The 27792-nt window shown below is 42.4% G+C and overlaps 1 protein-coding gene across 1 annotated transcript in view; it reads right to left on the reverse strand.

The window, feature by feature from the left end:
- The window catches only part of THRB (thyroid hormone receptor beta), a 361132-nt gene that overhangs the window by 81325 nt on the left and 252015 nt on the right, over positions 1-27792 (reverse strand). Inside the window, exon 3 of the mRNA XM_014789974.2 lies at positions 13899-13962. Within this exon, the coding sequence (XP_014645460.1) occupies positions 13899-13920 (22 nt within the window). The 5' untranslated portion in view covers positions 13921-13962. The remainder of the gene's footprint in view (positions 1-13898; positions 13963-27792) is intronic.

The following is a 27792-nucleotide window of genomic DNA, read 5'->3' on the forward strand; positions in this document are numbered from 1 at the left end:
CGCTTCATAGAATTCTCACCCTGTCAATTCAATTCCAAACAACAAGAACAATTGAAATATTTTCCACTTGACCTCGCCACCTCTCAGATGCATCATTATTCACTAATTTATTCTATTTGGAATTTCTAGAGATAAACCTGTCTTCACAGCTTAGATGCATAGGGACAAAGAGAAAAAAAAAGAAATCATATCAAATTTGCAGAGTGTACAGTGGAGGGTGGTAAGGGGAAGCAAGAGCACTCATGTTTATTGAGTGCCTGCTAGTGACAATGACTGTACACAGATTATTTGATCTAGACTCTGTGCCTTTTTTTTTTTTTTTTTTGGATCTCCACTGTTTCCTAGAGTGTAGGAAACTTGTCCTACAAGGAAACTTTTTACCACTTGTCCCGTAAGAGGCTCTCAATAAATGTTTAGTGACTGATTTAATTAGATTCTCACCACAACTCGGGGATGTTTTCTGCCTCCGTTTTACAATAAGGAAATTGAGACTCTGGGAGCTTAAGCAACTTGCTCAAATTCAAAAGGTTAATAAGTGGCAAACTGGGGATTGGAACCCAAGGACATACGACTCTGAAATCTATTTTCTTTTCACTATACCATGCCAACTCCAGAAGATACTAGGAAAGGTAGGCAAAATAGATCACTCTAGCCCAGTCTAGAGATGCTGATACTACCTGGAGGAGGTTCAAACAACTGTAACAGACATTTTTTTAAATAAAAAGATGACTTCGATATCAAGACCGAGTCCTTCCTGACCTCACTTACTTCCATAATATTATCATGCATTTGTATAGCCTTTGTGACACAGACTCATCATCAAACTCTGTGCCCTCCCTACTTCCTGGGCACACAGCTAGACGGCGTTTCCCAGCCTCCTGCAGTGAAACATGGCCGTGGGACTGAGTTCTAACCAATAGAATGAGTGAAAGCCTTGGGCACCACTTCCAAGCCTGGCCCATAAAACAACTCCATATGTCCTTTCATTTTCTTTTCTCCCTTCTCCCTCCTCTTGAATGGAAAAAATTCTAAAGTCCTAGAGGTGAATGGGGATGTAAGAAGGAAGGAGCCTGAGTCCCCAGATGACCACAAGGAAGGTTACACTCCCACCAAGAACATGTGCCACTGGACTTAACATGAGTCAGATATAAAATTCTGTTGTATGAAGAGACTGAGATTTTGGGGTTCACCTTGTTGCAGCAGAGAGCATTGTTTCACTAACAGTCTTCTTATGATTCCACATAGCTTCCTTATCTATTATATCATTAAATCCTTTACAAATGCAATCAGAGTCAATGGAAGCTTAAGGAGTGAGAGGTGTGAAGAATTATCTATGAGAACAACCAAAACACCTGTGTGGTGCATTGCTGCATGATCATAGGTACGTTACTTTTTTTGTTTTTCTTTTTTTGGTGAGGAAGATTAGCTCTGAGCTAACATCCATTGCTAATCCTCCTCTTTTTGCTGAGGAAGATTGGCTCTGGCCTAACTTCCGTGCCCATCTTCCTCTACTTTATATGTGGGACGCCTGCCACAGCATGGCTTGATAAGAGGTGCATAGGTCCATGCCCAGGATCCGAACCTGTGAACCCCAGGCCTCCGAAGCAGAGTGCACAAACTTAACCACTATGCCACTGGGCCGGCTCCCAATATAGATATGTTACTTTACGTTCACGGCTTCGTTTCCTCCACCTGTAATTTCAAAGTGTTGGACCAGATGGTCCCTAAGACTCCTTCTAATTTTAAACCTCTAAACCTCTGTAAGTCTTTTTATTTATTTTGTTTTGTTTTGTTTGCTTTTTTCTTTTTTTGCTAAGGAAGATTAACCCTGAGCTAATATCTGTGCCAATCTTCCTCTACTTTATATGTGGACCGCTGCCACAGAGTGGCTGATGAGTGATGTAGGTCCAGCTGTGGGATCCGAACCTGCAACCCGGGCTGCCAAAGTGGAACATGTGGAACTTAACCACTATGCCACTGGGCCGGCCCCATAAACCTCTGCAAGTCTTTTAAGAGGTTAAAAAATACGTATTGATGTGTTCAGAAACTGTGATCTCTTGACTGAGTTCCTCAAAGCTAAGGACTATTTTTTAGTTATATTTTATGCCTAGAATCCAATATATTAGATGCTGTAATGTTAAATTTAATTAGAATTTTCTGTTGAAAAAAACTCCAAGAATTTACTAATGTTCTGATTTATGCCAGTGATTTCTTGATCTAATTTGGAGCACAGATTCAAATGACTGAAATTCTCATGCATATTTTCATTATACATTTCTGAGTATGATAGACTATTTTATATTCATTTACATAAACTTAATCTTTGAAGAATGATTTTATAATAATACTGAAAGACTTTTTTGATTAAAGGTAGTGCCAGCAGTAATTGGTATTCTGATGGCTTCATTTAGAGTTCTGTTTAGCTAAATAACATAGTAGTATAATTCCTACTCAGAGTTGAGAAAATTGGAGTACAGAATATTCAGAATTTTCTTGTTCAAATGGCTCTTAACCATTTATGGTTATGGTTATGGTTATGGACCTTAACCATGAGGTCCATAAAAGTAGTATTGGGGGAAACTATGAGCAATTTAAAAAGTTTGAAAAGGCCCAAGGGAAATTATACAATGATATGAGGCAGTCTATGCCACTTTCTTGAAAAATCTTATGCCCTCTTGTTTTGGAAAAATATATAGAAAGTTTTCTATATATCTGTGTAGTGTGGGAACATTGGTCATTTCCTCCTGCTCATCAAATATATCAGATTATATATGTTTTTGATTACTAAAAATAGGCAATGAATTCTATTACTTAATCAATGCAGTTTGGCAGATAAAATGTTTGAAAACACAGGATTCAATGGAGGTTGGGGGGAGGGGAATAACAAGAGAGTCGGCAGAAAAATGGGAACCCGCAATTTGACACTGTACAAGTAGAATAAAATCTAACGATGGGAAACCAGTGCTTTCTTTCTTTTGTTTTTTACTTCTTTTTATGTGTATCCTTCTCCTATTTTCTGCTATCACTTCCCAACTTACATGATTATATCATGCTGCATCCTAAATCCTGGGGAGTGTGGAGCATCCAGAAGATTCTGTGTGGTATGGTCCCTTTGTCTTGGCTGGCATAAGAACTTAAGCCTATTAAAAAATGAAGTAATAATAACACCAGCAAGTGTTTTAAGATGCTCATTTTATCAGGGATTACAGAAAGGAAGAGCTTGTCTTTAAAATTATCTACTTCCTTTTGCATGAATTGTTTGCTTCAAATGTTATGTTTAGATTACGGCTTCATTAAAAATATCTTTCCATAAAATAATAAAGAATAACAAAGGCATTTCTTGTCTCTCAGTTTTTAGAAAAAGAAAAAGTCTCAAGCTGTAGAGAAAATTCTTTCAGGAAACACTAAATATGATGCTGAATTTGATTGCAACACTGAAGAGAAAACATGAATTATGGGAATGAGCTAAGCAAAGCTCTAAACATTTAAGCTTACCTGCAAAACAAACTTAAAAAAATCACAAATAGTCATTTACATCTGTTTTTTTCCATTGCAGTTCAGTAATTCTATGGGCCATTTCTTACAATTAAATTAACATTAGTGAGTGCCTACTATGTACCAGGTACTCCCTATTCTATGTTGTGTCCCAGTGTGCCACACTCTGTGTTAAATGATTAATATAAATCCTGCATCTTTACCACAGTCCTTGGAGAAAAGTTCATCATTTTCAGCATTGGGATTTTTAAAAGCTCCCCAAGTGAGTCAAATGTGTAGTGCAGGGGGCTGGCCCGGTGGCGTAGTGGTTAAGTTTGCGGGCTCCGCTGCGGCAGCCTGGGGTTCAGATCCCAGGCGTGGACCGTCACACAGCTTGTCAAGCCATGCTGTGGCAGTGTCCCATATAAAGTAGAGGAAGATGGGCACAGATGTTAGCCCAGGGCAGATGTTCCTCAGCAAAAAGAGGAGGATTGGCAACGGATGTTAGCTCAGGGCTAATCTTCCTCATTAAAAAAAAAAAAAAATGTGTAGTCCAGACTGAGAACCATAACCCTGTGGGTACTGCTCACCAGAGAGCTACATTTGTTTGAGGCACAATTTGTAAATCATTTACTTTATTAAAAATAAAACAAAAATAAAAACCCTCTAGGGAAAAAATCTCCTCCCATAACCAAAAGCACCACACAACTGAAAACCACCCACTAAAGAAACATGGGATGGCATTCTAAGCTCAGTGCCTAACAGAATCATCTACAAAGAATTTGCACAACAGAGAAACAAGTTTTCTCACTGCCACTCCATTTCTTCAAGGAAAAATGCTGCCCTTGGAGCACATTCCTGAAGGACTTCATGATCATTTGAACTGGAGAGGGTGCTACCCTGGTGAGCCTTTTAGATAAATGAAAATGCTGAAGTCTACCAGCCAAATGCACTGTTGCAGGAACTACGGGTTGGTCCTTCATGGGTGAAAGCAATAATGCACACCCAGGTAGTCAACAGGAGTAAAGCATTGTTAATTATATTTCAGTGTGTCACCCTTGGCCAGGTTAGGTCTAGATTAATGGTGATATTTTAGATGTCTTTTGTGGGTACTCAGATGAAATGTTAGAATGAATGCTAGAAAACAAGCATTTCCCCAAACACATCCAATGTAGGAAAAACAAACCCTCTAGATCAGTGGTTTTCATACTTCTGGGTGTATCAGAATCACCTGGAGAGCTAAGACGGTATCCAGGAGCCCAGGCACTTGTCATTAGGTAAGATGGTAGAATGGAGCTTGTTTGCCTTTTTTTTTTTAACCAAATTTTTCATTGATGCTGATAACCCACCACCAAGTTTGAGAACAACTGCTGTCTCCTCAACTCTAGATGCACATTAGAATCACTTGAGGAGTTAAAAAAACAAAGATGTCAGAGGCTCCACCGTAGACCACCTCAACTGGAATCTCTCAGGGTGGGGCACAGGCACTGGTATTTTTATTTATTTATTTATTATTTATTTTTGGTGAGGAATATTGGCCCTGGGCTAACATCTGTTGCTAATCTTCTTCTTTTTGCTTGAGGAAGATTGTGCCAATCTTCCTCTGCTTTGTATGTGGGACACCGCCACAGCATGGCTTGACAAGCGGTGTGTAGCTCTGCGTCCAGGATCCAAACCCACAAACACCGGGCTGCTGAAGCAGAGCGTGCGAACTTAACCACCCTGCCACTAGTGTGGCCCCTGGTGTTTCTAAATAGCTCCCCCGGTGACTGTAGTGGGCAGTCTGGGCTGAGAACCACTGTGTCCAGATCGTGGTTCTCAGACTGGGTTGTACTTTAGAATCACCAGGACAGTTTTAAAAGAACACTGAATTTTGGATTTGCATCTAGAGATTCCAATTTAACTGGTCTGGGGCGACATGGGATCAGGGTTTTAAAAAGCTCCCAGGGTGATTCCAATGTGCAGGGAAATTTAAGCAGGACAAAGCTAGGTCCTCCATCAAAGAAGCGGTTCTGCTTTAATAAATTGAAGGAAGAGTGCCTAATCCACCTTTCTTGGAGTTTCACTATATACATTAGCATGGTAAAGACTAAGAACTTCAGTTAAGAACACAAAAAATGAGATGTAGTCGCATCAGTTTCCCAAGCTTTGGGGACTGATGGTCCAAACACTCAACAGCTTGCTGAGGTGACCTTGGGCAAGTCACTTCACCATGCTGGCCTTTGCTTGCTGATGTGTAAGATGTGAGGATTGGAGAAAATGACTCTCAGCTTAGCTCCAGCACTAAGACAGGAATGCATGTGCACTCTACAGGCTTGAGGCATTGGACCTCCACACTTGTTTCCCTTCTACAGCACAGCCAAATTCTAGAGCGAGAATGTCATCATGGCCAAGATTTGAAAGAAAAGCCAAGGAGGAGAAAACACCAGCCTGGGACTTTTCAGTTGGGGGCAGGGGCGGGTGGTAGTGGCATAGAAAAATAACTCTTGGCTCATTGTAAACAAAATAACATCACATATTCATTAGGGACTAAATTTTTGTTGGGAAGAATTATTTTCAATTCTTTTGAAGGAACTTGTGCCTACATATGTGCAACTGCTGTGGACTTCGGTGGCATCAAGAGAACAGAGAGGAAGATGATACGTTCTGACATAACAGAACCTTGTTAGGTCATGGTTGTTATTTGTGACTGTTAGCAGAAGTCGAGTAGAGATGTGCTGGGCAGTTCTTGGTTACAGCAGACTCAAAGGAGGTAGAGATGAGTTTATCAGAATGGCGATGGTGTAACAGCCGTGGTTGATGATAATAGTGGTGATGATGATGGTGGTGGTGGTGGTAGTGACGATGGTAACAATGGAGGTGGGGGGGAGCAAGGACAATGGGGCTAGGAGTAGGGGTCTAGGAGAAGCCAAACATTGTAAAGAGTGGCTTCTGGGAAAAACACAGGGGTTGTTGATAAAGAAATGTTCTTGTCTTCACTCTTGTGTTCCCATCTTGCACTCTCTATAAAGCCTTGCCTTTTTGACATTTCAACTTTTTGATCACTTGGCTACAGCTTAATTTTGGTTAGTGAAGTTGTTCTAGAAGCAATTGTCTTAGAGGCCCCAGGAGTTTTGATGGAAGGTTTTCACGAATCTGGCTAGATTTGGTGAGATATCATTAATTTGGTCTCTTTCGGAAAGTCCTATACTTTTCAGTAGGAAGTTTCTCTTCCAAAAGTTCAGGAAGTTAAAGAAGTGAGGGATGGGAGAAGGACAGAGACAATCAGAGTACAGGAGGGCCAATTTTTCTTTAGGTAGACTATACAGCAAGATCCGGCATGCTTTACCCATTCATATTGTATAAAAAGTCACTGCTCCTTCCGTTTTCTGAGGAAAAAGAAGTATTTGCTTTTGTGTTAAGGAAAAGGATGATATGTTAGCCGCATAGAAATTCCCTTTCTTTTCAGTTTTCTTGATTTCCCCCTTGTTATGGTAGAAACTGGAGAAAATCTTGAACTGAGGTGCTGCTCTCCTCTCTTCCCCATATTGGATACCATGGAGTAACTTTCACTCTCCTCTATCAATTTGTGTGTGATGGGTGAAAAATGTAAATTATAAGCATTTATGGTTTTCCCTTCCTATGCTTTCTAAGGTGAGTTCGTTGGAAAGGGAGAACTGTTTCTTTTGCTGAGTGATGTCTTAGAAAGGGGATGCAAATGGGAGAGGTGGAGAGAAGGGGCCCATAATCTTCACAGGAAATGAGCAGGTGGAGTTAAGGGGTGGGAGTAGGAGAAGAGGGAGGAGAATCCTGACAGGAGCGGGGAGGGGTGGCAGTGTGTGCACTGGCAACACACCAGGATTTTTAGCCTTGGGGGAGAAGGAGAAGAGAACATGAGCTTTCAGCAGTTACCGTGAGGAGTGATCGTGGGAGACAGGCCTGAGGAGGAGTTTAGAGATTTTCTGTGTTGTGTGTGTGTAGCAGCCTCCCTTCTGCCCTCAAGGCATTTCAGGGAAGACTTCTGTTTCCTTTCTAGCCTACTTGCTGTGAGATTTTTGTTTCTTTTAGAAGCGACACCATGCTGAGGAGGGAGCAAAAAGGCCCCCATTGCTTCGTGTGGTTAAACATCCAAGAAATAAAATCAAAGTTCCTTTTTGTAATTGGCTCCACCAACAGTAGAGCTAGCTATCTGGGCAAGTTGATATTCTTCTTTCTCCAAAACTATTTGCGGCAACATTTGTAATGTGCATGGACAGCTCTATGAAATCCAAGGCCACGTTTTATTTTTGGCCACAACTGGGGAAACAGGAATTTGGAAGAAAGTGAAATAAGCCTCTAGATGCCCTTTCAGAGTAATTAGGCCAGGAGTGTATAAACCAAAATAAAACCTCCCAGCTCCTGGAGCAACGTGGGAAAGGAAGCAGAGTGCCACGTCTGGCTCCACAGTGATGTCATTTGCAGGGGTACAAAGACCTGGGACTTGGCTGTGCTACTTTGGGAGAAGGGACAGAAGGACCTCCAGCACCGTCAGGTTTTCCTCTCCTGCCCTCAAAGGCTGGGGTGAGGGTACTTTGGGTGGATGGTTGGTGCCTGAAGGGTAAATATGAGAGAGTGTTTGTTGAGAAAATCTTTGACTTTAACCAGGCATTCCTGGCTCTAATTAAAAAGAACTATACTGGGGGCCAGCCCAGTGGCATAGTGGTTAAGTTTGTGTGCTCTGCTTTGGCAACCCGGGGTTCACGGGTTCGGATCCTGGGTGCAAACCTACACACCGCTCACCAAGCCATGCTGTGGTGGTGTCCCACACACAAAAAATAGAGGAAGACTGGCACAGATGTTAGCTCAGGCACAATCTTCCTCAAGCAAAAAGAGAAAGATTGGCAACAGATGTTAGCTCAGGGCCAATCTTCCTCACCAAAAAATAAAATAAAATAAACTATGTGCTGAAATAGAAGTGCTAGCTCATCGCAAAGAACGTGATCCCTGTCTCTCAGGACTCACCAGAAGACGTTTCTGAGCTCGACAACAATGACATAAATAATAAAACGACACCTCAGTAGAGCTCACTATATGTAAACTAAAAACTTTTTTATGTCTATTTGGGTTCAAAACTGATTTGGCTTGAACTAAAAAGCCTGACTTATGGCCTATCAAACATACATTGTACATCTGCTTAACCATTAAAGAATGCCCTATTGGTAACGCCTGGATTAATCCCTTTCCCTGACATCAGGGTCATGTTGACCTGCTAATTTGCAACGGAATACCTCTTTGAAATTTTGATGAAAATGTATTCTGGGTGTGTTTAACATATGTTCTTTGTTCTAAAAAGATATAAGACTGTACTGAAAACCATGCTTCTCCGGAACGCTTTCCAAGGCCTTCCCGGGTTATAATCCTCACTCTGGCTCAAGTCAACTCACCTTATTTCCCTTATCTATAGAATGGTTATTGGTTATTTTGCGTCAACAGGGTCAAGATAAAAATTATAAAGGTGAGATAGAAAGAGAAAAGAATTAAGCAAATGTGATAAAATGCTAACATTTGAGGACTCTGGGTAGAGGGTAGCTGGGAATTCTTTGAACTAATCTTACAAATTTTCTTTAGTATGGAATTATTTCAAAAGAAGAAAAATTTAAAAAGGTCAAATATTTGCATATACAAAAAGAAGAGATATATACCAAAATGGGAAAAATATTTGTATCATGATAGACAGTGAATTAATTCCTTAATATACAAGTCATAAGAAAAAGACAAATGGCCCAATAGAAAAGTTAAATGAACAGGTAAGTTACAAAAGAAGACCTTTAAGTGGCCAATCAACGGGTGTGTGTGCACATGTGCGTGCGTGTGGTCAAATTCATTATCAGTAAGAAAAAAGTAAAGTTTTAAAAAGCTGTGATAAAATTTTGCCTAATAAATAGCCTCCTCAAAAATAAACTAACTACCAAAAAAACTCCAAAGTTGGAGGGTATATGATTAAATGGACCCACATCCTGGTGGCTGTCTCAATTAGTCCAATAATCTGGTTACAATTTATCAACAGAAAAAGTTTTTAAAGATGTTCAGTCCCTTTGACCTAGCATTTTCTTTTACTCAGCAGAATTTTATCCATAGGAAATAATCAGAGGTGCAAAATTATGAAACAATGCAGCTCATTATAACATTACGTAAATAACAGTATATTAAAAGTCTGACAATCAGGGACTGTATCACTATATGATGGATTGTTAAGCAGCCATGAACAAAATCCTATTTTAGAAGAGCATTAATTGACGATGGGAAACGTTAACAATATGTACACTGTTAACATTAGTTATCTTTGAGTGGTGTCATTATTTTGCTGTCAACAACTTCTGACCCCATGAAAAGACATTCTGTTGGGTTGTAGGACATAAGCAGAACTGTGATTCTCTTTCTGAAGGAATAAAATGGTCATTAAGGAGCAGTTGAAAAGCCTAAGGAATGCCTGGAGAGCCACCTTTGAAAAATGACATGGGCCTTACAATAAAATACTGAGTTTTCCCAACTTCAGTGTTTTGTTTGACTCTGGAAAACTTGTTCATTAGGATAGTCTCAAAACACAAAATACATTGCTCCAAGGTTCCCTTTTTCTTTACACCCAACCATCAATCTACTCATGTTTTACTTTATGAAGCAGTGATTTATAAATGTTCAAATATGAAGTATAGATAATCTAATCTTAAAAGTGGGAGGGGAACTAGAAATGAACTAATTCATCTGTCTCATTTAATTGATAAGAAATTCAAGATCTAGAGATATTAGGTGACTTCCTTAGTTACTATCCTCTATGCATAATAAATCACTTCTACAAATAATGAGAAAAAATATAAAAGCCACAATGAGCAAGTGGACAATAAAAATGAACAAGTGAGTTACAGATGAAGAAATGCAAGCAGCCAACAAACATGTAAAAAATCTCAACCTCAGGAGTAATGAGAAATGTAAATCAAAAAAACCCTATGTAATTCTGCATTTTGCTCAACAGATGACCCCATCCCCAAACAAGCAAACAAATGATCTGAAGACCACACAGTCAAAACACGGACGCAACAGCTGACAGCTCCTGTCGCGTCCTTGCAAACATCTCCCCCCCACCCCCCGCCCCCAGTACCTGGGACACACTCAAAAGTAATGCTGTGAGAAGAAAAAGAAAAGGGCAAATATCACAACAGAGAAGTTAATGAACAAGCAGGTCACCAAGAAGAGGTGCATGTTAAGTAACTGAGTGAGGAATATTTTATTCACATGGAAGGATTCATAATACTGTGACTTCATGTCGTATCCTAATTTCCAAAGCCAGGTTCAGAGCAAACATAATAGATCTTTGTTTCTGCCTCTTCAGGCACATTGAGAGGAATCTGAGTTCTTAGTTTCCTTTTCAACTAAGGCCGAAAGTCTTTCACTTTGGTGTTTAGAATTTTAGGTATTCACATCTTAGAACAAACTCCGTTATACTGTGAATCACGGTTTTATGCAAAGTAGAGCTCATTATAATGCCATAAATGTTAGCAGAATTCCCCTCAGATTACCTAGGAAGCAGTGCTTAATTCCAGACTATTAAATCACTTTCTTATTTCCCTCTTTAAGAATCAGAATTTTTCAACACTGTATGAGTGATTTTATACAGTCCTAATTTTGAATTAGGTGGAGTAAAGCGATGAGAAAATTCTGGTAAGACCTGACTCCATTGTAGTTGATATTAAATAATCCCAAAAAGAAACAATTTTCCATTTGAGTTAATGCAAAATATATAAATTTAATAAGCATCTTGGCTGAAAAAGCCTGCATACCAATAACATGACTCTTATCTGAAAACGCTGGTCTGCTTGGTTTTAGGAAAACAGATTCAATGTTCTTCTTCCTGTTCATTTAAAAAATGGTTTTCTTTTCACAAAGGTTAATTGATTTCCTGTGTTGCATAACAGTAATATTACCTATTATGTGTTTCAAAGAGGAAAATATGCACATTTGCCCTTTAAATTATGCTCCTAAAGCAAGCACTTACTCTGATGGCTTACAACTTTATTATGATCTCCCTTTAGGTTTCTTAAAATAAACACATAGCCCGAGATCATAGCAAAGAGAGAGGGGAAAAGGACGCTGTTTTATTTCATCCACAAGCAAGGAAGTCTAAAGTCATGATTTTCTCCGCTGAGCCCATTAACATATCCTGAGCATATGTGTGTATGGAATAGATTTCTTTTGCAAATAGAACTACCGTTAGTTTCTACGCTACGAAGCAAATGCTGGGAAGCGAAAACTTCCTCCTCCACTGACAGGCACCTGGGGTTCCAGCTCAGCTTGCAAGGAAAGCATCCTAGCTTCCACAAGATTGGCTGAAAAGCTGGCTCAGCCCTGGAGATGAGCTGACTCGGCCTTGGGGGATCTGCTCCACAATAAGGTGGTCTGAACCACCTTGGACTCCAGAGCAAGGGTCAGTAAACTATAGTTCTTGGGCCAAAGCTGGCCTGCTGCCTGTTTTGTAAGTAAAGTTTTCTTGAAACACATCAGATCCCATTTGTTTATGTATAGTCCATGGCTTTTCGTGCTACAATGGCAGAATTGAGTAGTCTGCAAAGCCAAAGATATTTACTATCTGGCCCTTTACAAAAAAAATTGCTGATCCCTGCACTATAGGAACCCGGGGTGGATGGTCACTACTGCACTTTATCTAGCACCAACCTCGTAGCAAGCAAAAACCACTGTATTACCCTCTTTTAAACCAAGTTTTGCCACTTTCATGTCTCAGGAGGGTATGTTCTTTGAGACTGGGTCTTCGGAGGCTTTCTCAAGGGGGCAAATTATCACGGAGTTTAGAGCCACTCTTGTGTGACACTTGATCCCACGCTAACCTTTATCAGAGGGACACTTGCCCTAGGTTTTGCCGTATGGCTACTGCTGTGTGACATCTGTGTGCTCACACACACCTGTGCCTGCTAAGACTTACACCGCCACTCCTTCTGGTTGAGATTCCCACTCATAGCAGCACAAACATGGAGGCTATAGCTAAGGTTGATCTATACCAATTTCCCACCAAATGAACAGGTGTATGACATAGAAGCAGTGAGATTTAGGTGGGGAAGAATTTCGGCCGAGTTGGCGGTGGAATAGAAATGGGAGTGGGCACATTTTGGTGCCTGTTAATGAGCCATCAGATGAGGAGAAGATGAGGTGTGACTCCGAGGCCCCCGTGTGAATCATTCTGCTTCGCCCAGGCACTTATCCTTTTGTTGCACCAGGAGCTTAAGCACCAGTAGGCAGAGAGGCAGGGCAGTGATGCTGGGAGATGCAATGTTATGGTCATTGGGAGGTTGCCATATTTTCAGAAGCCTGAGTCACGACTCTTAGGTTTCTCAGGTGTACTGGGGAATGGATTCTTGGAGGAATTGTCTGCACGTTTAGTTTGTCACTGGATGGGGAGGTGACGTGAATGGATTACCAAAGGTCAGCCTATACCCATGACACGCAGAGGTCTATGGGTACCTGCCCTGCTGCCATGGTAACCAAAAGGACAATCATGGGCTTGGTGTTAGGCTGGAAGGTGGATAGCAGAGGTGTAAATTGACAGCTCATGGGTTGATTCAAGTCAGCAGACATATTTTGACTGGCCCATGAGTCTTTTATAAGTTAATTGCTAGCATCTATAAATGGGGATATTTCATGTAAAACCTGGATTTCCAACTTCTCTTGAAAATTTGAAATCTCTGGGCACACTGGGGCTTCATCCCTGCTGTGAGTGACTGCCTAGAGTGGAGGAATGGCCTCTCTTCAGAGGGCACCTGAGTTCTCCAGTTTTGTCTGTTTATTTTTCCTTATGCTCAACCTGTTTCAAGCATTCATGTTATCTGCCTGGCCCTTGAGGCCTTTGAGTTTGCAACCCCTCTTCTACGTGTTGCACAAAGAATTTGCACTATTGCAACCTTATGTTCCTTGGGGTGCAGTCTATCTCTCCTTTGTCCCTTGCTAAGGGTTTCTAGCTCACTTTACCTTATGTGATTTAATCATATTCCATTCTGACTTTACTGCTGAATGGAATAAACAGCCCACTTTTGGGAAGATGCCTGGATTCTGTGGTCATTAAGTGTGTAGAGCCATTTATTATATTGATCTGAATGAACGTAAAAAGTAAATGTATTTAGTGTGTGAGGGTGATCTTAGGATGGCTAAAAACTAGCCTTTCACGGTGAGTTATCATTTCCTCCCCATTATGTTTCTGGTGATGAAGCATCTTATAGATCCCGAAGAAGATGGAAGCACGGTTGTAGGGATGTATTCACAGGCTGTATTTGCATTTAACAACACTTGCTGGTTTGGAAATAATTGTTGCTAAGACTCTCAGGTTGGTTTTTTAGGAACCCTGTATTTCTCTTTAAGTGGAACAAAAATGGAGACACACAAAGAAAATAAAAAAAAATAGATACCTGTCATACTGTTGGGAGTCATAGGTTAGTAATCATTCTGGACCCTTTTTTTCACTGATATCTCCTACAAAGAAAAAGACAACAAAAATACCACAGGTTATAACCTGTATTTTTCATATCGTTTTTGTTCCAAACAATATCACATGCATTAATTAGCTTGAGGCGATTTGTTACTCTTCATTCAGAACTGGGAACACTGAAGCATAGGTGGGCTATGTGATACGTGTAAGTTTACAAGACCTTTCAACTTTAATCTCAGGGTTCCTTCTATAAATATGTTTTTAAAATAATATTGTATTTAAGATCACACGTATATTTTTCCATCTCAAGTTTTTAAGCTAGCTACCGGCACACTGACTTGCTGTTTTTCCCAAGAGTGGCTAAGATGTATTAGCATCTTCAATCTAGATCCTTGCTTCTCAAAGTGTGGTCTGTGGACCAGCAGTCTCAGCATTGCCTGGGAGCTTGTTAGAAATAGAAAGTGTGTGTCCCACCTCAAACCTACTCAATCAAATCTGCATTTGGAAAAGACCCACAGGTGATCCATGTGCACTTTCAAGTCTTAGACACAGTGCTCTGGAGAACGGAATCCAAATTCTCATCTCCCCATGCGTGACTTTCCCTCAGTCAGTGCTAAACTCCTCCCCCTCACCACAACATTAATGACATCCAAGAGCAACAGTCAGACTTGACCTCAGACCGGGGACAGAGGCACAGTGGGTGTCAGCGACCAGAGGTGCCATGATGGAGGGAAGAATGTTGAAGGATGCGCACAGATGGGTGGCCCAGATGGCTGATGAACATGGGTCAGAGGCTTCAGCATATTGCTGGGGATGGATCAGGATGATGTTTCTTTTTCTAGAAGGAGCGTCTCTGTTCATGGGTAGACAGTGGCAGCATGGTGGCTTAGGAATAACACGGAAGCCCAAGGCATAGGTTCGAAGGTCAATACTATCATGTACAAGCTATGGAATCACGACAAGTAATTTCAAAGAAATGGGAATCTCCATTTATTTATGTGTAAAATGGGGAAAATAATACTTGCTCTACTTACTTCACAAGGCTGATGTTTCTGAGGTTTAAAGATGATGCAAGTGAAAGTGCTGGGTAAACCATAACGTGCTGTGCACACAAAAGCCATCAGCCAAGGGGGAAACATCTTGATGTTAAATAACTGCTTGGAGAAAGGGAAATATGTGGAGGAAGATGTATGGAGATTATGTTTACAACACTGATGTGTCTATGGCCATTCAGTCTCTGTCTCTACATTTAATACCGCAGCATTGAATTCATACCCTGACGGTAGTTCTTCTCACACCTGTGGTAATTACATGTTTACACGGCTGCCTTTCCCACTAGACTGTAATCTCTTTGTAGCAGGGACTATGTCTTTGTCATTTTTATATCTTCCACATTGAGCAGAGTGTCAGATATACCATAGGTACGCAACAAATATATGTTGATTAACTGAATAAAATAAAATTAATGGCAGTTGATATGGCATGGTATAAGCTGCCTGAATTGGCATCTGATAGAAGAGATGAATATTAACTACCAGGAAAATGCATTGTTGCTACTGATTAACATTTCAAGAGTCACCAGCCACAAGCCCTCTGCTCCATCCTCATTCACCTGTTCAGCTGGGTTTTGAAGTGAGAAGGACCGGGTTCTGAGACACCCTCTGGTCAGAGCTCAGATCATACCTATAGTAGTGAATATCCAGACTTTGTTGCTCTTCTTAGAAACTAAGCTGCCCTTAACCTCCCCCTCCCAACCCATGGAAGCTGCCATGTTTTCAGGTGACACTGCTCCTGCATGTTCTGATGAGGAACTTGGCTCAAGCTGGGCCAATCTCAATACTCCACCTTTGGCCAAACTGGTTCAAGACCTGACGTGGGCTAATAAGATGCTTTTTCAGTGTGTTTGGAGAAAGGAAGAGAGAGAGGAGGGAAAGGAGAGAAGGAACAAGAGGGAAGCGGGGGAAGGTTATTTAGTTTCTCTCTGGTGGCAGAATTTATCAGAAGCTAAAACTCTCAAACTGCTTGAGGCCATATCTCTCTCAGCCACATGGAAAAAGGCCACTGGAAGGTGAGAAAGAGGATCAATCTGACATTTACAGAAAATCCGAGGCGAAAAGAGAATGCAGTAGCCACAAACCCCTGCTTTCAATTCTCCCTGAGGCCAAGCTGTGTCCCTCCTGCCCCTCCAAGGGTTTGGCTTCTCACCCTTCTTGAGCAAAGTAGTCCACATTTTTAAATAAGCTGGTTCGAGTCAGGTTTCTGTCACTTGCAACCAAAAGAATCTCGACTGATAACACCGATATTAAAATACGTTAATGCAAACGTGTCAGCATAGTTTTGTGTCCTTTTTATTGTCTTGAAGGTGAAGCTACAAAATCCCAGTTATATTCTTGCCATGCTATCAATTTAAAAATATCTTTGTTTTCAAAATTTCAATTGGATAGGCGTGTGAACTACAGAAAGGTATTGTGTGTGAAGCAGAAAGTATCTAGCAACAGGAAAAAAATTTTAAGGCTTTAAAAATATTATTATCACCATAAAATTTAGTACTGATTTTCCTATTTAGTACTGTTTAGTATTGTTTTCTTTCCACTATAGTACTATATAGCACTATGTAGTACTACAGTACCTGGCATTAATATTACTATACCATTACCATTACTATAGTATTGATAGCATATTAGTGTTACTATTGCTATAGTATTTAGTATTTTAGTAGTATTTAGTGCTCTTTTCCTTCAACGAGCTCTAGGATTTTAAAATGTAATTCCAGGAAAGCTTCTAACAATGCTTCAGGGTAGGGCAGGTGTCTGGGACCTCATTTCCTGGTCATGCTATAATACAGTGTGGGCATCAGCAGAGGGCTCTCTAATAAAGAGGGGAGGCAGAGATGGTCCTCTCCAGAGCCATGTCAGGGGTCTGGGCTCGCCAGCCAATCATAGGTCCAAGGAGAAGACAAAGTCCAAAGAGCTTAAAGAGAAAGAAAGCTGAGTTTTTTTACTCGCCAGGAAAGGAAACAAACATAGTGAAGGGCTTCACTGAGCGGTCAGTGAGGAGGAAGGGTCAGGTGGTGATGTGTTGGGAAGAGGTGGCTATCCTAATGAAGCATTGACAGCTCTCCGTGTAGGAAGGGCGAGCTGCAGATCTGCATATCATTCCTTAAAACGGGTCCCAGTGCTCACTGGGCAGGGAGGAGTCTTCAGTTAGACCCAGTGAGGGTCTGCGTTCCAGGCCCCTCAATGTTGAAGGTTCTTTACTAGCTTCAACATTTCAGCACCAATTGAGGGGGAGAATGACATCCAGTTTAGTCTCCTAGGTAAGTGCTACTGAAATGGAGAATATTCCTTTTACATGAGTCGTTAATTTATTTGGTTGTCGGTCCAGAGGCCTTGATCAGGGGCCTACTGTCTTCAGGCACTGCCCCAGGCTTTGTCCAAAGACAACACTTCAGCCTGTCCACATGGGCTTCTAATCTGATAGAGGGAGAGAATCATGCTTAAAAAATGCAAAAGTGTACACAGGTTTCATCTTAAGTGTCTCTTCAGAGCAGACTGAGACACAAAGGAAGGAGAGGGCATGTCTACCTGGGGCTATCTGGAAAGGCTGCTCAGTGGAGGTGCCCTGGACTCCATGGCCCTTCTTTTCCATAGGCCTCTCTCCAAGCAATGACTTACTGTTTTGTTCTCATCCTTGCACTCCCGAGACACATGGACTACTCTGCAAGAAATGGGGCTTGCATAGAAAAACTGGATAGCTCCTTTAAATTACACAGGTCTTAAGGAGGGGAGCAATAAGATCCAATTTGAGCTTTTAGAGTTTCACAGTGGCTGCCGAATGAAAGCAAACCAGTCAGGGGGCAGTGCAGGTCTCGGGGAGAGATGAAGGTGGCTAGAACTCAGGTGGTGGCAGTGGAGGTGGCGAGAGGGGGGAAGGACTCTCGTGACTTTTAGGAGATAGAAATAATAAGACACTGTGATGAACGTGATATCAGCATTTAATACTGGGATTAACAACAGGGATGCAAATAGCTTAAGACCAGAGGCTCTTGGCCCTCAAGGAATTTATAATCCATTTTACAAGCTGGCTGGGGAGGCTAAGCCCATTGGCAAGGAGTGGCTAAAAATACAAGCCACAGAGGCCCTGTGTCAAGAGCCGGGTGCTGAGAATCACGCAGGGCTGAGCCTTCCTCTGCCCACTCCATCTTTCTCAGTCCGCTGTCATGTTCCTTAGGGAAAACACATTTCCCTTGGAAGAATGGAAAAGTAGGCATTCCCCTCTCAAACACACAAAATGCATTTATATTTTAAAAACGCAAATGATGGAAAAGTTGTTACTGAGTACTCTGAAGCTGAAAAGTAAATGGAATTATTATGAACACTTAGGAAATAGGTCCAGGGACTTTGGAAGACATTGGGCTCCAGGCAACCCACTGTGAACTGTGGCTGCTAATAATTCAAAGGTTATCGTGGGCTGTGTGGACAGAAATATAGCCTGTAGGACAACAGCCAGACCATATTTAGGCTGCTACATTTTAAGAGAGAGTCTTGTGTAGAATGTCCAGGATGATGGAAACCACATCTTAAGGAAATGTTAAAGGTAGCCTAGAAAAGGGAGGAGTCCCCTGAAGGTTAGAGAGTGGTCTTCAACTATCTGAGAAGCTGTCATGTGGAAGAGAATTTAAGTGTGTCAGTGGACAGAGGATGGGTAGAGAGATGCTGCTGGGGACTGCTGAGGGGACAGGGGACTTTCTCTGCTCTACTTTAGGTTAAAGAAGATGCACATCTCATAGGCAGGGGCAAATGCACAATGGAGCACGCTCTCCCTACTTTGGGCTGCTTTTTGTTCTCAGGGCATATTAAGCTTCTCTTGAGAAGACCAATGTCTTTATTCTGCAACAGAGCAGGTGCCGTGTGTGTGATATGGTTCTGGGGACATGCTAAAGGCTTACTCCACGCCCCTCTTAAAATTCTCTTCTGAAGCTTCATTCTTTTAGCTTAGTGGATCTCAACTATTTATGGGGTGTGGTCTACTCAAGGAATATAATGAAAGTTACAGACACTTCCCCTTGAAAGATGGGCAAATGATTTGGCATATATTTTCAGGAGATTTGCAGACACCACATAAACACTACCCATCTGCAGATGCCACATTAAGCTTTGGTTGCAGGCTTTGATGACTGTTAAAATGCAAAAGCTCATGGAAAAGATGTAAATTGATGTAAATATAGTCTATTGAATAGAATGAAAAGGAGACAAGAGAGCTATTTTTGGTCGTGGGCAAAGAGAACAGGACCTACAAGCAGTAGATCCCCTTGTGGGTGGAAGGCAAATGGGTTTATGAGAAGCAAGGCTGGAGGCTGAATAGGAGTTTTCCCACCCAAGGAGTTGGTCTAGGGCTGCCTGGGTCTTTCTGTCAGACACCAACCCAAGCTCTGGATCATTTGAGATGAGTGATTCATGGTTTCTGCCCCTGGGGGGCTTAGGTGAAGAACCAACCTGTACCTTGGGGGCAGAAGAGCTGAACAAGGGGGATAAAAGATGTGTTTGGAGGCACTGAGGAGAGTGGGATTAATTCTATCTACATGAGAGGACTCGATGGTGACATTTGAGCTTGGCTTTGAAAAATGAGCTGGGATGTTTCCAGGCAGGAAATGCGAAGTGTGGTTCACGAACAACAAAAAAGCAAAAGGTACAGCATCTTGGCACAGGGTATATAATTTGGGGTGGGGAGGGGGCAGGAAGTGGCCAAGAATGATGCTGCAAATGTAGTTTGGGGCCAGACGGTGAAGGGTCTTGAAAAATTTGCTATGGAATCTGGATTTTATCCTGTGGGAAATGGGAAGCCATGGAAGGTCCTTAGAGAGTGACCTGATTTGAGAAAGATAACTGTGCCACAATGCAGAGGAGGACTCCTCAGGAGACTAACCCCTTTGGTGGCACCTCTTTGCATGGTATCATTTTCCTGTCTTAGTGTTCAAGCTCACAAAGCTAGACTAGGGCCAGAGAGAACACCCCAACTCCATCTTGTAAAACTCCCGTGCACTTGCCCACACCACACACCCTTTGTCCCATTGAAGGGACCACTGTAAAAATCATCCCTCGAAATCTTTCCATATGGACCTAGCAAGTCCTTGCTTATCTGTATATAACTAAAATGAAACAGCGTGTCCTCCTCACATCTCTACATCCAGCTTTTCTGAGGAGGGGACTTGCAGCCTTTTCAAGGCCATCTTCCTTAGTTTGCTTCTCCTTGGCTCTCTCAGGAGGAAGGGTACCAGAGCATCATGTGGCTTGATCATCAGAAGGGTGAGATACATAGGGTTTATCTGTTAACAGTTCAGCAGGTGCTTCAGGGGCAGCCAAAGAAGCCATGAGCGGGCTGGGGCCGGGGGTGAGTGCGTGGGGTATATATAGGTAATATAGGTAAATCTCTTGGTTGAGTTTAAAAAGTCAGATGCTCAAGTGTTAGGCGATTACAGACTCTAAGCTGAGACCATTAACACAAGGAGGGCTCTCAGAGGACACACCCACCTCCTTTCCTGGCATTGAGCAAACATTGATGCTCTATACTTCCTAAACAGAAGGAGTTTAGAGGTTGTGGTGATAGGAGTGGAGGGCATAGCTTGGGGATGTGTCTTGAATTTGTGTTTACAGGGCAAGAAACTGTTTTTCCTAAGTTTATTTGGTTTTGTGGGGCCTTGGGCACTGCTGGAGTTTATGAGAGAGGGAAAGCCCCTTGACCCACCCCGTCCCCACTTTGGCCTCGCCACTGCTCTCTCTGTGGCATCTGGAAATACAGTTGGGCAAAGGAAAATGGCTGTTCCCTCAGAGCGGGCTGCACCCCACGCTAGGAGGGCATGAGGTTGGGGATCTCTATCGGGCATCTCTTGCCCTGCTTTGGAAAGCACTCTTCCCCTTCCTGGATTTTCCCCCTCCACCCACTTCCCCTCATAGGAAAGGGCCCATTTACATCAAGCCTTTCACATTGACGTGTGGGAAACATTTTTAAGAACAAGTTCAATCCCAGGTATGGAGGAAAGACTCCTGGACTGGGAGTCATTCCAGATGGTTTTGGGTCTCAACTCAGTAGTCTGGCCATCTTGGACAGGTTCCTTAACTCTCTGAGCCTCATTTGTAAAGTGAAGTCACAATTCCTGCCCTTCAGGTTAGGAGGAGGACCAAGGGAGTCTAAAAATGCTTTGTAAATTTAAAAGTAGGACACCAGGGCCGGCCCCGTAGCTTAGCAGTTAAGTGCGCGTGCTCCGCTACTGGCGGCCTGGGTTCGGATCCCAGGCGCACACCAACGCACCGCTTCTCCGGCCGTGCTGAGGCCACGTCCCACATACAGCAACTAGAAGGATGTGCAACTACAACATACAACTATCTACTGGGGCTTTGGGGGAAAAAAAAAACGGAGGAGGATTGGCAATAGATGTTAGCTCAGAGCTGGTCTTCCTCAGCAAAAAAAAAAAAAAAAAATTAGGACACCAATGTAAGGTATTGGAAGATTTATTCATTATTATAGTCACTATTACTATGATTTACTCATCTCCTGGCCAGCCTCAGTCATCCCTAAGATGTGGGAAATTGGGGCTATTATCTGGCCTCCACTTCGAGGTGCCCTGAGATGAGTTTAACGACTCATAACAGCACAGAAGCCCACCTCCCTAGACCCCATCATCACTGAGATAAAATAGAGGTGGAATTGCTCCTCTCCCCACTGCCATTCTCCTCTTCCCAGACTAAATTTTACCTTTTGTGAATTTTTTTCCCTTTCACTGTTACCTTTCATGTTCATTTAAATTTGGTAAGGGGAGCAAGGAAGTCTGAGTATACAGATTAATTTGTCCCCAATTCGATAGCATCTTAAATGCAGTCCCAGTTGTCTTTCCCTTAGGTCTTTGCATTTTAATAGTAAATAGGACCTAATGAAGTGAATATATAATGGTTGAATTTCTGGTGATAGTAATGAGTTAAGAACTCAAATAAGAGAACAGAGACAAGGTGTATTCAGATCATAGCACACTGTGATCCACCTTTTCCACTTGGTGAAACTAATCCTATTTGGGAGTGTAACATAAAAAAATCAGTAAGAAAAAAAATTTAAAAAGCCAGCACAGTTAGACTGGGGATGGGGCTGGTTATGATGGAACATAAGACTCTGAGTTAGTTAATAAAGATGTAGGAAAATAGTAGTAGCTCTGCCTTGTGCTGTGGCTCAGATGTCAGTCCTAGTGGATCACATCTCAGAGCAGAAGGCAGGCTCAGAATTCCTCTGCTGGGTATGGTGGGAGGCTAGGGTCCCACATGAGAGACACCAGCAAAGGACTACTGAATGGTAAAGTTACAATTTTCACTCCAGATTTTCAGCAGTCACTGTAAGTGTTTCGCCTTCAGGAAGTGAGACAATACAACCAAGATCTGTGGTTGAAATTGAATTTAATTTGCTGTGGCTGATTTTTTTGTTCTTGGTAGAATGACTACCCTTTACTTCCACCCCACTCACCCTTTTTAAGCTCAGCAATCTCATTCTGGGGCTTGTTTCTACTCTTCATTTTAACCTATGTCCATGCCAAATCATTGTTCCCTTCTCTTCCTCTTCCTTCTCTCTTCCAGGTAAAGTCACCACGGCATGCCACTTACCAACAGAATGACATGGGGGATGTTCAGAGTCAAGGGTCTCTCTGGATAAGCACATTTGACACATGGTAGAATTCTTCCATCCTCACGTGCTAGGTTCTGGGGCTACCGCCTGAGTAAAATCCTGTTTCTGCTTTGAGGACTAGGTCAGCAGCGGTAGGAGTGGGGTTCTTGGGGTCATAGTGGGCTTTAAAACAAACAGAAAAGCCCCTTGTGAATCTAAAATTATCTGCTACATTTAAATTCTTGTCACACTGAGTGAAATTTGGAACAATTTCCAGCCACATGATATAGCGACAGAAAAGTCAAGAAGAAAACCAGCTGGTAAAAGTTTTATGAGGCCAACTCTGAAAGGATCAACCTGACTGCCTGCTATGTTTATAGTGCATTTTCCTCATAGCTACCTTTCTCTACAGGTGGACTGTCATCTCCAAATGCTTCTAAGAAATGGAAGCTAGGCTCTTAAGAGGAAGCAGATGGGTGGTTTGAGGAAATGTCTGACACAGCAGGAGAAACAACTTCAACAGATGCCTTCTTGGCCAAAGCAAGCAGTTAAAACTGACTCTACTGACACCTGGTGGAGAGTACGGTAGCTTCCCAGTGCCAAAGAAAATAAAAGTGCATGTGCGTGCGTGCGTGCAAAGGTGCGTGTGTGTACGCGCGCACGCGTGTGTGTGTGTGTGTGTGTGTGTGTTGAAGGGACTGGAAACGCATTCATCATGTCACAGGAACTAAATAACTCCGGAGGAATGAGGGTACCACGCAGAACCACCAGATGCCTGAATATATAATTGTGGTTAGGTGACTCACTGAGACACATGCACGAACAGCAACAAACAAGAATGTGAAAATAAGACATTAGGACCAAAGCAAATGATTTATTATTTATTTCTTAAAAGTGTTTGATGATGAATAAGACAACAACAACAAACGAGAACCCACTCTCTCCCCTAACCCCGGACCGTTCTAAGAAAAGATTCTACTAGTGACCACTTGACAGAGGTATTATCTACGTCCCAGAGAGATGGCATCTCCCAGATTGAGCTCATGCTTTGCTGCCTCTGGAATCTGTAGTGACCTCCTTGTAGATTTCTAACCCTGGGATAAGAAGAATAATCTTCCTAAGGAGGTGTTATGGAGACTGCTTTGCCCCTAAAATTCCTTGAAAAGGAAAAGAAAATTCTCCTAATAAATATAGTTATAATTGTCTACTACTTGTTAAATGCCAAACGGTGGGTGGAGAAGGAGGGCTACATTGCAAAGTTCCTACAGAAATATACTTCATAAACTTTACACAGTTTCCATGTCCCCCTTCATTGGGTTCTTGTCTGATACTGCTCGATGAAGGTCCTTTAAGCTAATTTTATTGGCACATTCAGTGGTTTCCCGTAATTTTAAAGGTTGACTCAAGGAATTGGTATGGGTAGATCTAGGTCGGAAGGTAAGAAAGGAAAGAAGCCCCTAAAAGATTCATGTAGTTACAATTTTCTTACATTTTTTCCCCCAACATTTAAGTTAAAGTTAGAATGTATAGTTCCTTAAATGTGCTGGTTCAAAGGTATGATTCTGACCAGAAAGTGTACAGTCAAAATATACCTCCTCCTGGGGTCAGTGATTCTAGAACATAGAGATTCCTAACTTTCTCAGTTTATGGCACATTTAGTGTTTTAATAATTTTTTCCCCTTGACCTCAGGTCAAAAGAAATACTTGAATGTTCTATTTATTAACTAATTAGGTCCAAACAGCCTAATAGTATTTGCATTGTGTCTGACAGTTGTTGCTGTGTTTTCCTTGAAAATTAAAGACATTTCATTGTGGCGCTCCCATGGTGCCTTGGTACAGAGTTTGGGAATCATGGCTATAAGCATTTTGGGAATCAGTGAAAAGTTCAAGGGTGTGGTTTACATGATCTTTTTTTACCCCCCACTCTTTGTGAGACTATGGCCACATAATTGGACCTTTCGGTTTCATACTGCTAAGTGAGGCAGCCTGGTTTACTACTGTAGAGTAGAGGATAAGACAATGAGACTCAGTGTGAAACCTTTGCAGGATTTCAGCCAGTCTTGGGAATGAATAAGATTTGACCATCTTCAATAGTGTTTCCTGAGCCCGTACCATATGGAGAAGTTGTGATGAAGTTTCTAAAAAGTAAAAAACACAGCCCTTGCATCGTCTAAGAAGAGGGATGCAATAAGTCATGTTATCACTTGGAATTACAGGGATGCCAAAGGTAGCCGAGAAACTGGCCTGATACTAACTTCTTAGGTAATGAGCATGAGATGTTAAACATACCAGAATACTTGTATGAGTATCTCAACAGATCTATAAATGGCAGGTTGCCTGCTTTCTCATGTTGTTCTGTTTCTGACTTATATGTAGCTTCGTTCGTATATGTAAACTAAACTAGCGTTTCTCAAACTTTGGCAAGCACCTGGAGGGCTTGTTAAAACAGATTGCTGGGCTCCACCCCCAAAGTTTCTGATTTAGCCAGTCTCAGGTTGGGGACTGGTCTGAGAGTCTGCATTTCTAAAAAGTTCCCAGGTGATCTGACTATACTTTCCAGGTATTACACGTTGGGAGCCACCAACCTAAACCATTTGAGAACATGTTAGAGGAACTGAGGGGCCATCTTGATAGGCTACACTTGATGCTGGGCAGGCATCCCCACTTCTCCATTCCTGACTAGCACAGTCAGACTTGTGTAGAACATTACCAGTGAAAAGGCGCTTACCAAGGCACCTGGCTCTGTTGGTGGACAGTTACCTTCTCTGAAGGCCACTCACATTTTAAGTGGGCACCCTTTAATTTGAGACACTCAAGTCCTGTAGTATTGAAGGGATGAGACGATATATGAAGGAGTTTTGCATTTTCAAAGAGGTTGGCTTTGCACTCTGCTTACTTGTAAGTATGCGGCACAACCATGGAGGCTGCAGAAAAAGTGTTCTTAATCTCAAGAAGGGGGTTCATAGCAGAATCAGCTGAGAAGCCTTGCTCACCATCTCCAGGGCTGGGCCCAGGCATGTGTACCTAGAAAAGGCTTTCCAGCTGATTCTGTTGAGAACTTCTGCTCACAAGAGAAGCATTTGAGTATAAGCATGAGCGTGGGGATAGGTCACCCTGCTGTCATCCTCTTATTCATCTGCTGCTGTGAGCCCACACGTGTGCTCATTGATTTGGAGTCACTGGACCCACCCTTGCTGTATTATGTCCTGTTTGTCTTCCACATGCCTGCAGAGAACTCTCTTCCCCCGCCTCCTGCCACCCTTCCTTGGGTGGTGGCAAAACCCTGCCAGTGTGGTTCATCCAAAACACATTGCTAATTTAAAACCATTAGCTGTGCACTGGAGAACAGATTTAAAAAGTGGCACTTTCTACGCTACCAACAAATCAATTGCACCTTACCAGTGGACTTCTGTACTCAACCTGTCACGAACTAGGCGCCTTGAGAAATTCAAAGGTGGGTTTGGAAGCAATTAGCTGTTTTTCCAAGTTGTTTCTTTTCCTTTTGTATGTTAAGGAGATGCAACCACCAACCATCCTGAAACTGACCAAGCCTCGCCACAAGAGCTACGCCTATGACCTTGGCCTTATTTTTAATGCAAAGATCTCTCCAGGAGGAGCTTAGGCCTCATTATGTGGAAGCATGTTCTCCAACTGAGCCTGTGTAAGAGAATACGGGCCTCTCCCTTTTGAATATTCATTCCCCAACTGAAATAAAAGTTCCTGCTTCCCTTTGTTCAGGGATGCCATGACTTTGGAAATGATTCCTCATGGCCTCCTATTTACTGCAAATACACTTTACTTTGTGAGACAACTTCCACTGGTGTAGAGTCTTATGTAACTCACCAAGAGGCAAGCCTACTTGGTTTGGTAACAAACCCACACTTACCCTCCTCTCCTGTCCCGTGTACTTATTTCCTTAGAGCAGGTTCTCAAATCGTGGTCCCCAGATCAGCATCACCTTGGAACTCATTAGAAATGCAGATGCTCAGGCTCTACCCCAGACCTACTGAATCAGAAACTCTGAGGGTGAGGCCCAGCAGCCTGTGTTTTAACAAGCCCTCCAGGTTATGATTCTGATGCATGCTGGAGTTTGAGCACTACTGCTTTATGGTATCTCTGCACTTTCCTGCCCATTGCCACAGATTAGAAGGTCTTCAAAAGGTAGGGACCGCTCTCCTTCCTCTCCCCACCAGCTGGCCCAGTGATCAGCACATAGTGGATACTCCAGAAACATTTGCTAGTTACCGAAGCTAGGGCAGCTCTACTTCCTGCTCATGAGAGTGAATAAACACTCCCTTGGCGTGCCACCTCCGAGAGGTTGCCAACGCTGTGTCTAAACCATCTCCCATTTCTTATGGCTTGTATTTTCCATATTTACAAATCAGCTTTCGCTACATCCTCTCCAAGTTTTTTTACATTCCTTTCAGCTCAGGAAGCCAAAAACGAGATGCCATGTTTTAGCCAGTGTCTGTTTCTTGCTGGGGGGGAAGGCATTTCTGCATGATTCTTAAATTCCATACTCCCAACATCGTGATTATTTTCCAAACAACAGAATGAGATTGCTGATTCATGTTCGGGTCACAGCTCCAAGCATCTTTTTTTCTGCTGTACTTGTGCCGATGCAACACAATAACGTTCTATTCATCCCTCTGAATTAGAAATGCCAACAGCTCAGATATGCAACTGAAGGGTCCTCCCTCCCCTTTGGCTTATTTAAAGCCTTCTCACAAATAACACATTTTGAAATATTATACAGCATTCACTTTGAGCCATTTGGCTTGGGCAAGGACGGTTAGACCTTATCTTTTTATTGGCAGCTGCTTGCACAATTCCTGGCACACTGTAACTATAATTCTCAAAAAATGCCTGTTGAATAAATCACATACCCACTTCCTGAGGTTCAAGCCTTATCCTTCCATTCTGCCCTGATATATTACAACAAGCAGGTGCAGGGAGAAAGTCTGGCTCTTACGTTAGAGACTCATGTTTGGATCCAGCCAAAGAATGGGATTGACCTTCTCAAAGTCGGGCAGTCCAGGTGGGGCTCCTTCCAGCCCCATTCCGGCTTGCACACTGTCTGCAGTGCCAATTCTGGTCCTGCCATCGCAGTGAGATCTCTGGTCGCCTCTTGAAACAGCTTTGCCAATAAGTGGCCAGGCAAGCTGTGGGATTTTGTTTCTCAGCTGCAAAGTCAAACCGATGGGAATGCTTAGTGCTCCTAAAACTCTATG

This window comes from Ceratotherium simum, chromosome 5, assembly GCF_057802395.1.
Source record: "Ceratotherium simum simum isolate JZ-2026a chromosome 5, ASM5780239v1, whole genome shotgun sequence".
In the NCBI taxonomy this organism is placed as follows: domain Eukaryota; kingdom Metazoa; phylum Chordata; class Mammalia; order Perissodactyla; family Rhinocerotidae; genus Ceratotherium; species Ceratotherium simum.